General features: G+C 39.9%; 1 protein-coding gene across 3 annotated transcripts in view; it reads left to right on the top strand.

The window, feature by feature from the left end:
• The window catches only part of vps13a (vacuolar protein sorting 13 homolog A), a 283,176-nt gene that overhangs the window by 52,396 nt on the left and 214,968 nt on the right, over positions 1 to 15,812 (top strand). For all 3 annotated transcript variants that reach the window (XM_078396225.1, XM_078396226.1, XM_078396227.1), the window contains 6 exons: positions 1,804 to 1,863; positions 1,946 to 2,026; positions 4,122 to 4,179; positions 5,252 to 5,379; positions 7,629 to 7,735; positions 15,428 to 15,599. In XM_078396225.1, coding sequence (XP_078252351.1) covers positions 1,804 to 1,863; positions 1,946 to 2,026; positions 4,122 to 4,179; positions 5,252 to 5,379; positions 7,629 to 7,735; positions 15,428 to 15,599 — 606 coding nt within the window. The remainder of the gene's footprint in view (positions 1 to 1,803; positions 1,864 to 1,945; positions 2,027 to 4,121; positions 4,180 to 5,251; positions 5,380 to 7,628; positions 7,736 to 15,427; positions 15,600 to 15,812) is intronic.

Below are 15,812 nucleotides of genomic sequence, written 5' to 3'. Positions count from 1 at the left end.
TTTACTGGTTCTTAATTTGATGCAGATCCTTGTGATATATTGACCTTATGAATGCTGTTATGTAATGACTGCCTCTTACCTATCTCCCTTTTCTCTCACTGTGCTTTTTCTCATATCTTTCTGAGGACATGAATGTACTGGTTGCTCCAGAAATGAGCTACCAATGCCATGCATTGGCATGCAGCGAACATAAAACAAAGACTATGTGCACCAGCTTAATCTGATCTTAACTTTTGCCAAGCACACATTTATATTTGCACGAAATTAGTCTGTGTCAAATCAGACACTGACTTACTTGTTCAATAAATCCTGAAAAACTTTCATGCTAAACTTGACCTGCTTGAGCTGCTGATTAGGTCAAATAATTTTCTTAAGAATTCATTTACAATGATTTTTAGATGTATCTTTTGAGGTTAGGTTATTATTTATTAAGGTCATTTATCTTTACCGTATCAATCTGATGTTAATGAACTGACTGATTTAACTCAAATATTGGATAGAATAATTAAGATAGAGGAATCATAAGCAGTTTTTAAAATACACTGCTCAGCAAGAATTTGAATATCTGAGAAAATATCCATTCCACAGTTGAATTTGCCATATTTGAGCTTACAAATGTTCATTCGGAAACTCAGTGGAGACCTATGGAGATGGTTACATTCCGCTGTTGAATTACCTTTTCAGTACTGCAATGTTCTTAAAGTCAAATTAATAATGAATAGCATTGATCAAATCCTTTGATGGGAATTTGTAATTATTTTAGAAATTAATAAAGATCTAGACATTTATTTAGGTTTGTTCCCATTTCAATTTTCTTAAAATTTCTAAATATTGTTACAAGCTATTCAAAATATTCTAAGGCAGAGTGGTTAATTGATTTAAAATGTGCAAAATAAAGACTCCCAGAAATAATGAGTTGTGATCTAAAAATAAAGCTGCCATGGATTTTATTGGAGTTGGTAAAGGTCAGCTTGCAGTGAGTAGAAAATCAATTTCTCAAAGCTCATCCTATATTCCTTTTCAACATTTCTTATGGTTTATTTATCTAAAATAAAGATGTGACTAAAAATAATCTATTGTTTAACGTAAAATGGAACTTAATCACTTAAATTTTTTGAACAAGTTTGGTTATTTAATTTAGCATGACTTGTGGTAATAAGGAAAAGAAAGACACATGTTGATTTAATTTAAATTCCTCCTTTTTTTCAATTAGCCATTATGATTTTTTTCTTTGTGCTAGGCACAGTTTTCAACATTAAAATTGAACTTTTGATAAAATACATCTCTTGATGCTCCTGAACACATCATCAGTGATGTAACCTGGGTTCATTGGGTGTTTCGGGTCTTTCAACTAATAACAGCATCCTTTCAAGTATGGTTACAGTGGTATCCAAATAAAGAATATCGCTTGCTTGTTTTCCTTCTGATTTCCTGCAGTTATTGTTTTAAAGATCACCTGAAGGAGTCTGTAAAAGGAAAAAAAAATATTAAATGTCAACAGCACAGCCGAGCATGCACACTACCAAAGAAAAAAAAACATTGTTCTCAGACACACACTATTGAATTTCTAAGTGTCTATTTGTAAGATAACTTTCCTTTAGTTGCTTCCAGAGCTAGCTCATTTTAGATTAACGTGTTGTCCCAAATCTTGAAAGTATGATAATCGCTTTGACAAGTTAGTCTCTTTGAATTAACAAATAGACTTAGTTGCTGAATAACTATGAAATAGCAATTTGAACATCTAGTAATGTAGCCATTTAATATACACTGTTCTAAATGTATTGATTTAATGTCACATAACAGACAACAGATGAAAAATGGAATCCATGTTTACATGACCAATGTGAGCACGTCTTCAATAAGGTAAAAATAGTTGATTTGTCACTAAGTAGTTGGTTTTTCATGCGCATTTTAAAATAATTACATCTTCTTTTTAAAATTTCAGCTTGTCCGATTAGACTACCTCTGTGCATATTGGAATGTCAACACCAAAATGTATTCACATAGCAGTCAAACTGAGGCCTTGGTAAGCTGACTTAATATAATTGGTCTTCCAAATATTGCACTTCCTTGTTCTTGCTTTTGAGGCTTCCATTCTCCCTTCCCTTCCCAATTTCTCATCTGCTCTGCCCCATGCCTTTGCATCAATTAATATGCATGGTGGGGAGAACCAATTCACACGGATACCATTTCTGATATTATAGCATTTTCACGAAATGAAGGAGGCTATTTGGGCTCATGGTTCCCTCAGCTGGCTCTTTGAAAGACCTGATTCAATTACTTTCCCTTTAATGATTTATTCAACTCCTTTCAGAAAAGCTGTTAATAAATCCCTCTGCCACATTTTAAGAACTCTATATAAGATTCTTAACTTGTTACTCTACTTTGTTGTTTTTTTTAAACAGTTCTTTCCTGGTTCGATCATATTTAGCCTTATGCCTATTCAGTTCCCTTCCAAAAAGCTTGAATTGGCTATCACAGCGCTGAGTTTTAGATCACGTCTACCCCGCGTGCAACCTCGTACTCTTAGCAGCAGTGGTTCGCAGAAATGAATGCACTACCTCTGTCCTGAGCAAAGCAGTGTTTTATTAAATCTTCAATAGTTCAGAATCTTCTGCATACTTTTCCTCTATTTATGAAACCCAGGACTTTGCATACTCAACAAGTCATTCCACCTTAAAAAATAAACCATTACCCCTTCACTAGCTCACCCGCTAAGAATTGCAATTGAGCCTCTATCTCTGTTAATTCGAGAACATTCCAGGTCCGATGTGGATTTCTTAAAAACAAATTGCATTCAGCTAATCATGCTTTTCTTTTAATGAAGTGGGTGATCATGAGGGAAGTGTGGCTGAGGTGATATGAATGGATGGATAGGGTTATGTTGTTGCTCAAAGGGACTTGGGTGTGCTGCACTCTTGTCGCTCAAGGCAAATTGTCTAATTCCATGGATTGCGGGTTTGCTGCTTGAATAGAGATGGAGTTGACAAGGCCTATGTACTTTGGAGTTCAGAAGCATGGAAATTATGAAACTCGTGGACATTAAAAAAAAATCTTAAAAGGAGTTGGCAGGCTTGATGCAGGGATGATCCAACTGAGGTGTTTATGATGCGGGGCACAACATGAGAATAAGGAGTAGGCAATTCAGGTTTGCTCCCACAAAGTGAAAAAAAAATCTCCAGTCATCAGTGCCGAACATAGACTATTTACTGAGGGGAGTGAACCTTTGTGATCCTCCACACTGGAGAGCTCCAGGGACACTATATGATGATGTGCAGATCAATAACATTGTTAAATTTCTGGATGTTACGGAAATTGAGGGATTGTGCTGTTGAATGGCATTATGGAAGATAATCATCCATTATCTTGGTGCAGAGTGGAACTGGATCAAAAGGCCATGTGGCCTATGCCTCCTATTTACTCAACTCTAAAAGAAATTATCATTATAATGAAACTCAGAATGAAAACTATTGTGGAATGGATGGAAAAATAGCTGAATAACAGGAAACAATAATAGTGGACGTCAGTTTCTCAAATTGGAGGAAAGCATGCAGTGCTTCTCTATGAGAACCATTGCTTTTCTTGATATGTATTCATGACTTCAGTTTTGTTCTAAAGGACACCATTTCCAAATTTATAGATGACTGAAAACCTGTAGGTGAACTATGCAAAATATAATAAATGATGCCAAGGGGATGAAGGCAGACAGGTGGAATGGATAGATAGATAGGTGGAATGGAATAGATAGATGACGGATGAAATGGAGTACTGAGAGATTTGAATGGTACCATTTTGGCAGATAGAATAAGAAAGTCGAAAATATAATTTTAAATGAGCAATCAACTTATTTTGGTAAGTTATAGGGACCAGAGTAAAATCAAACTGGTTGTGTAGGAAAGAACTGCAGATTTTTGCAGTTTACTCCAGCTTTGTGTGTCTAAAAACAAACTGGAGTTGGTCCATATTGCTTTTTTAATCTAGTTCAAATTAATCAAACACACTGAAATGATAATATTATTTGGTACTTGTCCTGTATTTTGCTTTGTCTCAGGCTTATGGTTTTATTCTGATGACAACAACTAATTTGTGTTCAACAAATGTATTTTCATATTGCTTTACAGGAACTCTTGAAAGATGGAGTCTCAACAAGTAACTTTAAACCAACAGAATATCAGTTCAGTAGGTTGCACATATTTAAAATTATGTCGTGTGTTTAACATGCAGCTTACATGCAATTTATATACGGGTTCCAGAGATCCTGTTATGCCATTAATTACCTGTGGCCATTATCAGAACCTTGTATCTGTCCCGTTAAAGGCTGCCTAGGGGATTCAATGGTGAGAAGAAAAACCATCAGGTGGTTTTCCTTCAATGCTGGAATATGAAAGGCCTGTAATTGGGAAATGCATGTTGGGAGGTGATGAAAGAGAGGAAAAGCATAATGTGGACATTCACCATTCTAAATACTCAGTCGGTTTCGGAGAGTTTGTAAGAATGTCCAATCTGATTTTTTTTTTGTTTTTGTGATAGCAAAACTGAACATTAAACTATTGCTTTACTTCATAATGTGATTTTTTTTAAATAAAGTATTTTGATGCATTTAGGAGAATAATTTTTAATGTCTGCCCAAAACGGCCTCCTCCACCAAAATGTCCAAGTTGTTAAAAACGGGCAGTTTTTTGCATTTAATAGCTACTGCTTCTGATGGTTAACTGCAACAGGAGAAATTTCCCATTACTGACTTTGCATGAATTTCTTGAATCTTTGAGTTACATGTAGCTTTTTATAATCAAATCTTATTTCTTTTGGATATTAAATTGTAAGTTTTTTGCCACTTTGTGCAATGGCTGTTGGCTCCATTTGTCTCTGATTGCATGTTCAAAGACAAGATTGAGGCAGAAGAGTTGGAGAAGTTCACCTCTCAAGACCGTAGAAGAGGGATGGGAGGGGGTGGTATGATTGAATTTCCTTCAGAGAAAAGAGAGACTTCTTTGTGTAAACAAACTGGCATGAAATTATTGGATCAGGCAGCAACTGTAGAGACAACGGGTTGGCCGAAATTTCAAGTCAACCATTCTTCTGCCTCCGCAGTTGCAACCTGACTGGTTGAGTTCCTTTATGCGATTAATTTTCTCTCGATTATAGCAGTGTTTTGTTTCCAGTTGACATCAGTTTACGTTTAGGAAATATTCGTTTGTGAGACAAATTTTACGTGGTGGATTTAACATCTCTTATCTTATTAATATTTTAGTTTTTCAGCCAATTTCTGCAAAAGCCAAATTTGAAATGAATCCACGTGCAGAAGTTGATTTTGCATCACCAAAAATAAACATGGAGGTTAACCTTCAAGATATAAGCATTGAACTCCATAGACCTCAGGTATGAGATGCTTGTTAACAACTGCAGAATTTGTATTTGTATTATGTTGCAAATTGATTTCTGTATATGTTTTTGACTTGCATGGTCAAAAGTATTCGCAAACAAAATGAAAATTGGATGTACTTTCAAACTCTCAGTTTCAGAATTTAGCCCAGAACCAACAATAACTGGTTCCATGCTTTCAATGAACATTTAATTTAAAAACTTGAGAATAAAAAATTAAAGATTAATGTGTTCTTTTTTTTGTTGCATTTTTATTGCAAAACAAACTACCTTTATATTTTTCCAATCTGACATTCTTTTATCTCATTTTCATCTCTAGCCTTTGTTACTTACTCCACCCATATGCCAGTAACCCCCCCCCCCCCCCTCACCTGTATCCAAATATCATTTGCCCATCCCCACGTCTCTTTATCAGCTTTCTCTCTGCTACTGTATCATTCTGAAAAATGGTCCTGGACTTGAAATGTTGTCTGACCTTTCCCACCACAACACTACTTGACCCGCTCAATTTCTCCAGCAGTTTGTTTTCGCTCAGGATTTTAGCAACTGCAGTTTCTTGTGTCTCAATTTTACTGGTGTTATGTAAAACATAAGTTTTACATTGAGTTGTGCATTGAGTTTTTGATTTACAGCTGAAAATTGCATGAAAAGATCATAACCTACGATATTCATTCACTGAGTTAAACAGAGTATATTGTTGGATTAAGGGGATCCGCTGGGACATTGATTTTATTTTTGCTGATATCTCTACTTTAATTTGGCCATTTTTCCCTCTTGCAATTTGGTGTCAGCTGCTGCAATCCTTAGCTTTTTTGATCATTGCGCTATCAGCTCCATTATCCAACATTACAGGTTCAAACCCTTTCGTTAGACTAATTTTTCTTGTCGCTCTACTTATCTTAATAACTTCTGACTTTGTCATGGAGAGTGAACCCCAGTAATGTCCTGCTTTCCAAAAGATGGGGCCCAAATCTCACTCCCCTTTCCCAAATCCCAACAAATTGATTTTAAATCATTGCAATACTTCTATTGCAACTATGCTTTTTTGGATAGACAGATGTGTCAATGTTCCAGCTTCCTGTCTCATTAGTGGATGACTGGAGCAAGACTTCTCTTGTAGTCCTGCTGCAATAAAGTCTAGCATGCTGAAGATAGACGCAAAATGCTTGAACAATTCAGCGGGTCAGGCAGCATATCTGGCCGAAATGGATAGGTGACTTTTCGGGCCGAGACCCTTCTTCAAACTGATTGTAGGGGGGAGGAACTGGAAGCAAGAAAAGATCAGGAGAAATCTGGCCAGCAACAGATGACGTCAAGCAGGGTGGTTCTGTTTGGTCAATTGCTGGCTAGCGACGGTGTGATCCCAAGAGGGATATATTATTGTGCACTGTGGAACTGGTAAAACAATTTTTAATGGAGGAAGGGCAGGTGGGGGAGTGTTTGTACAAGTTACTTAAAATGAGAGAATTCAATGTTCATACTGTTGGGCTGTAATCTACCAAACAAAATATGAGGTGCCGTTCCTCCAATTTGCGTGTGGCCTCACTCTAGCAATGGAGGTGGCCCAGGTGAGAAAGGTGCAGTGTTTGCTTTGATTGTTTGCTTTACTCGCATGCTAACTTTGTGATTTATGTGTAAGGGCACCCAGGTCTCTGAAAAGCAATGGTTTTCAATAACTTGATATTTAGTAACCTTGACTCAATTTATTTCTTCCAAAGTGCATGATCTTGTATCTTCCCCTATTCCACCTCTGCGTATGAGGAAAGTTGGCTTCAGCTAGGTTCATTTTGTTTAGAGCAGTGAAGCTGAACAGAGACTTAATTGAGTTGCATAAAACATAAGAACTTAAAAAAACATAAACAAGAGGAGCCTATTTCTCATGACAACAGATTTGCCATCCCACGAAACAACATGGTAAAACTTCATTGCATTCTCTCTAATGCAGTTGTAACTTTTCACAATGAGACAAGACGTGTGTAATATTGTCAGTGTGCCCAACTGGGGGACAATTAAGAATCTTGAAAAAAAAGTAAATCTGATATTTTAACCCAGGTATTAAATTGGTGATATCCATGCATTAAAAAGTGTCTTCAATTTCCCTATCTGTAGTTTGCTTGTTTAAATGATTTCTAATGGATTGCCACCATTATTAGAATAAAACTTGGAGAGAGTACAATTGTATGCCAATAACTCTTAGGCTACTTGTAGTATTTTCACAGAGAACTTTACTTTTATTTTTCGAACAGTATCTTAGCATCATGGAGCTGCTTGGATCTATTGATATGATGACACGAAACCTACCATACAGAAAATATAAACCATATGTTCCTTGTCTCAAACATCCCAGGGAATGGTAAATATTTTCATTCATTTTTTGGGGATCTAGATTATTTATAAGAATTATTTTTGGAGATCTTTATTCTACTAAATACATTGCTCTGTTTTGTCATGACTGAAGTTTGTCAGAAATGAAGAAAGGTAATCATATAGGCTGTTAAATGGATGGCCACTTTATTTTAATGGATGAAGGGTGATTTTTAGATTTGTATTTCTTACTCTTTGTGGTGGAAAAGAATGAGTCGTAAAATATAATACTTAAATTAGATATTGCTGCTCAAATGTAAGGAATAAGATTTTGTGTCAAGATTGGCAAAACCTTTATCCTTGCATTGAAGAGTTGCCACATTGATCTAAATTTTTAGCTTGGTACGAAAATGGCAATGGCATTAACACACTGGCCTTCAAAAAAATTCTACAAAGTTCCAGTTGTATTTTCCTTTCACAAGTTTTAGTAGAATTCGGCACATCGAGTCTACTCCGCCATTCTATCATGGCTGATCTCTGCCTCCTAATCCTATTTTCCTGCCTTCTCTGCATAACCCTTGACCCCCTTCTAATGAAGAATTTGTCTATCGCGGCCTTAAAAATATCCACTGACTTGGCCTCCACAGCCCTCTGTGACAATATTCCACAGATTAACTACCCCCTGACGAAAGAAGTTCCTCCTCACCACCTTTCTAAAAGAGCGCCCTATAATTCTGAGGCTATGACCTCTGGTCCTAGACTCTCCCACCGGTGGAAACATTCTTTCCCGATCCACTCTATCTATGCCTTTCAATGAGTTTCAATGAGGTCCCCCCTCAACCGTCTGAACTCCAGCGAGTAGAGGCCCAGTGCTGTCAAATGCTCATCATTTGCTAACCCACTCATTCCTGGAATCATTCTCGTAAACCTCCTCTGGATTCTCTCCAGAGCCAGCACATCCTTCCTCAAATATGGGACCCAAATTTGCTCACAGTACTCCAAATGCGCCTTATAGAGTCTCAGCATTACATCACTGTTTTTGTATTCCAGTCCTCTTGATATAAATGCTAGCATTGGATTTGCCTTCCGTTCTACCGATTTGACTTGCAAAGTAACTTTTTTGAAGTTCTGCACCAGCAATCCCAAGTCCCTTTGCACCTCCGATTTCTGGATTCCCTCTCCATAAAGGAAATAATCTACGCCTTTATTCTTATTACCAAAATGCACAACTCTGCACTTTGCTGCACTCCTCTCTGCCCACTCTTCTAACCTGTCCGAGTCCTTCTGCAGAGTCCTTGCATCTTCTACACTGCCTGTCCCTCCACCTATCTTAGCATCGTCTTCAAACTTGACCACAAAGCCTTCAAACCCCTTATCCAAATAATTAACATTCCACGTGAAGAGAAGCAGCCCCAGCAACGACCCTTGCGGAACAGTGACTAATGGGGTGCGTAAGGCTCAGTGCTGGGACCCAGTTATTTACAATATATATTAATGATTTAGACGAGGAAATTAAATGTAACATCTCCAAGATTGCGGATGACAGAAAGCTAGGTGGCAGTGAGAGCTGCGAGGAGGATGCTGTGAGGCTGCAGGGTGACTTGGATAGGTTGGGTGAGTGGGCAGATGCATGGCAGATACAGTATAATGTGGATAAATGTGAGGTTATCCATTTTGGTGGCAAGAACAGGAAGGCAGATCATTATCTGAATGGTCGACACAAAATGTTGGAGCAACTCAGCGAGTCAGGCAGCATCTCGGGAGAGAAGGAATGGGTGACATTTCGGGTCGAGACCCTTCTTCAGACTGAAGGGTCTCGACCCGAAATGTCACCCATTCGTTCGTTCCCGAGATGCTGCCTGACCTGCTGAGTTGCTCCAGCATTTTGTAACTACCTTCGATTAAACCAGCATCTGCAGTTTTTTTTCCTATTATCTGAATGGTGTCAGATTAGGAAAAGGGGAGGTGCAGCGAGACCTGGGTGTCCTTGTACATCAGTTATTGAAAGTACAGCAGGCAGTGAAGAAAGCTGATGGCATGTTGGCCTTCATTGCAAGAGGATTTGAGTTTAGGAGCAAGAAGGTCCTACTGCATTGGTACAGGTTCCTGGTGAGACCGCACCTGGAGTATTGTGCAGTTTTGGTCTCCTAATTTGGGGAAGGACATTAGTGCTATTGAGGGAGTGCAGTGTAGGTTCACCAGGTTAATTCCCGGGATGGCGGGACTGACATATGATGAAAGAATGGATCGACTGGGCTTGTATTCACTGGAATTTAGAAGGATGAGAGGGGATCTTATCGAGACATATAAAATTCTTCCGGGATTGGACACGCTAGATGCAAGAAAAGTGTTCCCCATGTTGGGGGAATTCAGAACCAGGAGTCACAGTTTAAGAATAAGGAGTAGGCCATTTTGGACTGAGATGAGGACACACTTTTTCACCCAGAGAGTTGTGAATCTGTGGAATTCTGTGCTACAGAGGGCAGTGGAGGCCAATTCAGTGGATGTTTTTAAGAGAGTTCGATTTAGTTCTGAGGGCCAACGGATTCAAGGGATAATGGAAATAGCAGGCCTATTCCTGCACCTATTTTCTATGTTTCCACTAGCCACTGGCAGCCAACCTGAAAAAGCGCCTTTTATTGCAATTCTTTGCCTTCTGCCATCTAGCCAACCTGTGCTATGCATGCTAGTATCTTCCCTTTAATACCATGGGTTCTCATCCTCCCTAGCAGGCTGACGCGTGGCACCTTATCGAAGGCCTTCTGAAATCTAGGTAAACAACATCTGCAGTCTGTCCTATTAACTTCCTCAAAGAACTCCAGCAGATTCGTCAGGCAAGATCTTCCCTTCACAAAACCATGCTGACTTTGGCCTATTTTATCGTGAACTTCCAAGTACTGCATAACCTTTTCCTTTTTAATTGACTCTAAATTTACTCGTTTGTACTGTCAATAATCTGTTAAATAGATCATTAAAGTGTCAATCAGACACATCTTTTCCTCTGGCCTTTCCTAGTAATAATTCTCTTCAGGACTCCCTTGTCTGTTCTTGCATCTCCATAAACCACTCCCCTTCTACAGGCACTTTTTCATGCAACTGCAGGAAATGCAATACATAATTTTACATCATCTTATGCTATCATTCATGGACTTAAGCAGATCTTCTGTTTGAAGCCACAATTCTCTTGCATTTCTTCTGATCCAGTGCGCTTCTGATTCAGTGTCTTCTACAGTGGAGAAACAAAATGCTGACTGGGTGACTACTTTTCTGAGCATCTATAATCTGCCCACAGGGGAAGCCCTGTGCTTCCATTTACCTGGCATATTAAATCTTTTAACCACTTGTATTTGCCCTAATAATAATAATCATTCCATGTTTTTATTGCCAAAAGTTTATTTTCTGTGCCTGCAGAGTCATGTTGAAGAATGGCTTTACAGTGTCCCACCAATCTATTCCACCAAACACTTAAGATTTTAATCATGCCTAAGGCCCACGTATATGGCACCTGTTCTTTTTTTGTGTTTGGGGGAACGTGTTGAGAGGGCATTAGGTGTAAATAGGGTGGGATTAGGGGTGAACTCATTTGCTTTTTGTGCCAAATGGATAATTAAAGAAATCGGGTGGTTTGTGTCCGTCAGCTTGCATGAGGAAATCCGGGGGATCATGGGCTGCTGTAAGTTCAGGGTTAATTGCTGCTGATCAGTGATTGTGGGAAAGGGAGTGACAATAACGATGGGAGCTTTATTTATCCCAGGAGGGAAATCCCGGTGGGAGCTTTATTTATCCCAGGAGGGGAGGCTGCTCCCCAAACTGCGGAGCATCTTGAACAATACAGCTCACCCCCTCCACGACACACTGGTCAACCTGAGGAGTAACTTCAGCAACAGATTGGTTCCACCAAGATGCAGTACAGACCGCCACAGAGGATCCTTCTTCCCTGTGGCTATCAAACTGTCCAACTCCTCCCCCTTCTGTCATGGGGTAGACTGACTCCCACCCCCCCCAATAGGCCTTGTGCTTCCTTTCACCTATCATGTTAAATCTTTTAACCACTTGTCTTTAAAACTAAAACTCAGGTTCCCATTACTGACTGAATTTCCCTCAGGGGACAATAGACAATAGATAATAGGTGCAAGAGGAGGCCATTCGGTCCTTCAAGCGAGCACCGCCATTCAGTGTGATCATGGCTGATCATTCTCAATCAGCACCCCGTTCCTGCCTTCTCCCCATACCCCCTGACTCCGCTATCCTTAAGAGCTCTATCCAGCTCTCTCTTGAATGCATTAAGAGAATTGGCCTCCACTGCCCTCTGAGCCAGAGAATTGCACAGATTCACAACTCTCTGACTGAAAAAGTTTTTCCTCATCTCAGTTCTAAATCTTAAATTCTAACCCCTTAATCTTAAGCTGTGGCCCCTTGTTCTGGACTCCCCCAACATTGGGAACATGTTTCCTGCCTCTAACGTGTCCAACCCCTTAATAATCTTATACGTTTCGATAAGATCTCCTCTCATCCTTCTAAATTCCAGTGTATACAAGCCTAGTCACTCCAGTCTTTCAACATATGATAGTCCCGCCATTCCAGGAATTAACCTAGTAAACCTACGCTGCACGCCCTCAATAGCAAGAATATCCTTCCTCAAATTTGGAGACCAAAACTGCACACAGTACTCCAGGTGCGGTCTCACTAGGGCCCTGTACAACTGCAGAAGGACCTCTTTGCTCCTATACACAACTCCACTTGTTATGAAGGCCAACATTCCATTGGCTTTCTTCACTGCCTGCTGTACCTGCATGCTTCCTTTCAGTGACTGATGCACTAGGATACCCAGATCTCGTTGTACATCCCCTGTTCCTAACTTGACACCATTCATATAATACTCTGCCTTCCTATTCTTACCACCAAAGTGGATAACCTCACATTTATCCACATTAAACTGCATCTGTCATGCATCCGCCCACTCACACAACCTGTCCAAGTCACCCTGCAACCTCATAGCATCTTCCTCACAGTTCACACTACCACCCAGCTTTGTATCATCTGCAAATTTGCTAATGATACTTTTAATCCCTTCATCAAAGTCATTAATGTATATTGTAAATAGCTGCGGTCCCAGCACCGAGCCTTGCGGTACCCTACTAGTTACTGCCTGCCATTCTGAAAGGGACCCATTTATCCCCACTCTTTGCTTTCTGTCTGTCAACCAATTTTCTATCCATGTCAGTACCCTATCTCCAATACCAATCTAATTTTGCCCACTAATCTCCTATGTGGAACCTTGTCAAAGGCTTTCTGAAAGTCAAGGTACACCACATCCACCGGCTCTCCCCTGTCAATTTTCCTGGTTACATCCTCAAAGAATTCCAGAAGATTAGTCAAGCATGATTTCCCCTTCGTAAATCCATGCTGACTCAGAACAATCCTGTTACTACTATCCAAATGCTCTGCAATTTTGTCTTTTATAATTGACTCCAGCATCTTCCCCACCACTGATGTCAGACTAACTGGTCTATAATTTCCCGTTTTCTCTCTCCCTCCTTTCTTAAAAAGTGGGACAACATTAGCTGCCCTCCAATCCACAGGAACCAATCCTGAATCTATAGAACATTGGAAAATGATCACCAATGCATCCACAATTTCTAGCGCCACCTCCTTAAGTACCCTGGGATGCAGACCATCAGGCCCTGGGGATTTATCAGCCTTCAGTTCCATCAGTCTACCCAACACCATTTCCTGCCTAATGTGGATTTCCTTCAGTTCCTCCGTCACCCTAGGATCTCTGGCAACTAGAACATCTGGGAGATTGCTTGTATCTTCCTTAGTGAAGACAGATCCAAAGTACCGGTTCAACTCGTCTGCCATTTCCTTGTTTCCCATAATAAATTCCCCCGCTTCTGTCTTCAAGGGACCCACATTTGCCTTGACTATTTTTTTCCTCTTTACATACCTAAAAAAGCTTTTACTATCGTCCTTTATATTATTGGCTAGTTTTCCCTCGTACCTCATCTTTTCTCCCCGTATTGCCTTCTTAGTCATCTTCTGTTGCTCTTTAAAAGAGTCCCAATCCTCTGGCTTCCCACTCTTCTTTGCTTTGTTGTACTTCTGCTCTTTTATTTTCCTTTGTCAGCCACGGGTGTCTCTTACTCCCCTTGGAATCTTTCACTTTTAAATTATATTAATGTTGTCACAATAGTAAAATGCAAGCTTGCATCTTTGGTAGTCAAATCATAAGTGATATCTCTCCCTGCTCTGTTCTGAGGCACCCACCTGCTTCAACACCATCATCCTGATGCCAAAGAAAAACAAGACCTTCTACCTAAACAATAACCGTCCAGTGGCCTTGATATCCATCATCATGAAATGTTTTGAGAGGCTAGTTATGGAACACATTAAATCCAGTCTACACAGCCGTGACCCACTGCAGTTCGCCTACCGCCTCAACAGGTCCACGGACGATACCATCGCCCTAGCTCTAGGCTCATCCCAAGAGCACCTGGATAAGAGAGACACCTACGTCAGACTTCTATCCATAGACCACAGCTCTGCCTATAAAACACCATTATGCCATTCAAACTTATCACCAAACTTGCGGTACTTGGGGTCAGCACTCATCTCTGCAACTGAATCTTCGACTTCCTGACCAACAGATGCCAATCACTGATGCCAATCCTCAACACTGGTGTTCCGCAAGGCCGCGTTCTCAGCCCCTTCTTTACTCCTTGTACTTCCACAACTGCGCAGCCATGAACAAATCTAATTCAATTTTCAATCCCCCATCCTCTCCCTCCCCCTCCCCCTCCCTCCCCCTCCTCCCTCCCCCTCTCCTCCCCCCAACCCCCTTCCCCTCACACCCACTCCTCCCCCCTCAACCCCCTTTATCCTCCTCCCCCCTCCCTCCGCCCCCCCCCCCACCCCTCCCTAGGAGATAGATTTAAACTTTAAAATGTGAATAACTTTAAAAATATAACACTGATTTCAATAAAACCTTTTCCATTAGTACCAAAGGGACGACGGTGAGTAAGGTGGGCTTAAAATTGTCATGCTATCGTGTACCATTTTGGCTGTAGTTCAGGAAGAAACAACCAAACAAACGAGAGTTTTAGTCCATAGATTGTATCTCTTCATGCACAATAATATTCGGTTTGACATCAAAATAATCATACAGCATAGAAGCTGGTCCTTCGGCCGAAGTTGCCCATGCCGAACAAGGTGCCCCATCTGCCCGAGTTTGGCCCATATCCCGCAACCTTTCTTATCCAAGTACCTGTCCAAATGTCTTTTAAATGTTGCTGTATTACCTGCCTGAACTTCCTCATCTAGCAGTTTGTTCCATATGCCCATAACGCTCTGAATGAAAAAGTTGCCCCTCACACTACTATTAAATCCTTTCCCTCTCACATTAAATCAATTCCTCTGGCTCTTGGTTCCTCTGCTCTGGGTAATATACTCTATCTACCCTATCTATCCCTTCATGATCTTGTGTACTTCTCGCAGATCACCTATCATCCTCCTGAAATTTTCATTAAATGTTTTTTTGCTCCAGAGATTACCACCTTAAGATATCTGTATTCCCATTGATTAGTTATCTTGGAATGCAATGTTATGATATAATCTTTGAGATATAATCTAAAGTTTAACATGGTGGCATTTCAGCTCATTGTTCTGTCCTTTAACTGAACTCTTGTACAAAAGAGGTGCAAGCTTGCTTCCTAGAAAATTTACTCTTGTATTTCTGATTTAGGTGGGCGTATGCTATCAATAGTATATTGTTCGAGAACATAAAGCCCAGATGTGAAGGATGGTCGTGGAAGCACATTCAAATGCACAGGCAAAAAATTAAAATCTACAGAAAGCTCTATAAATTGAGGATTACGAACAAGAAACAGGAAGAACAACTTAACAGCATACTTGAGGTTATGCGACAGTTTATATTTGATGTTTAGATTTTTTACTTTTATTTAATCCTTACACATAATAAAGGGGGTAAATAAATGTACAGAACACCTGCTCTTCAAGCACTGTTTTGGATAGGGACAATATATTTATTTAGAACCCAACATATTAACGTCATGACCGGATTTGTAGCTGTTATGTTGTATACATCGGGGAGCCTTATCTAAATAATT

This window comes from Rhinoraja longicauda, chromosome 3, assembly GCF_053455715.1.
Source record: "Rhinoraja longicauda isolate Sanriku21f chromosome 3, sRhiLon1.1, whole genome shotgun sequence".
In the NCBI taxonomy this organism is placed as follows: Eukaryota; Metazoa; Chordata; class Chondrichthyes; order Rajiformes; family Arhynchobatidae; genus Rhinoraja; species Rhinoraja longicauda.
The sequence above is the reverse complement of the archived record's forward strand: the minus strand, read 5'-3'. Positions and strand labels throughout refer to the sequence as shown.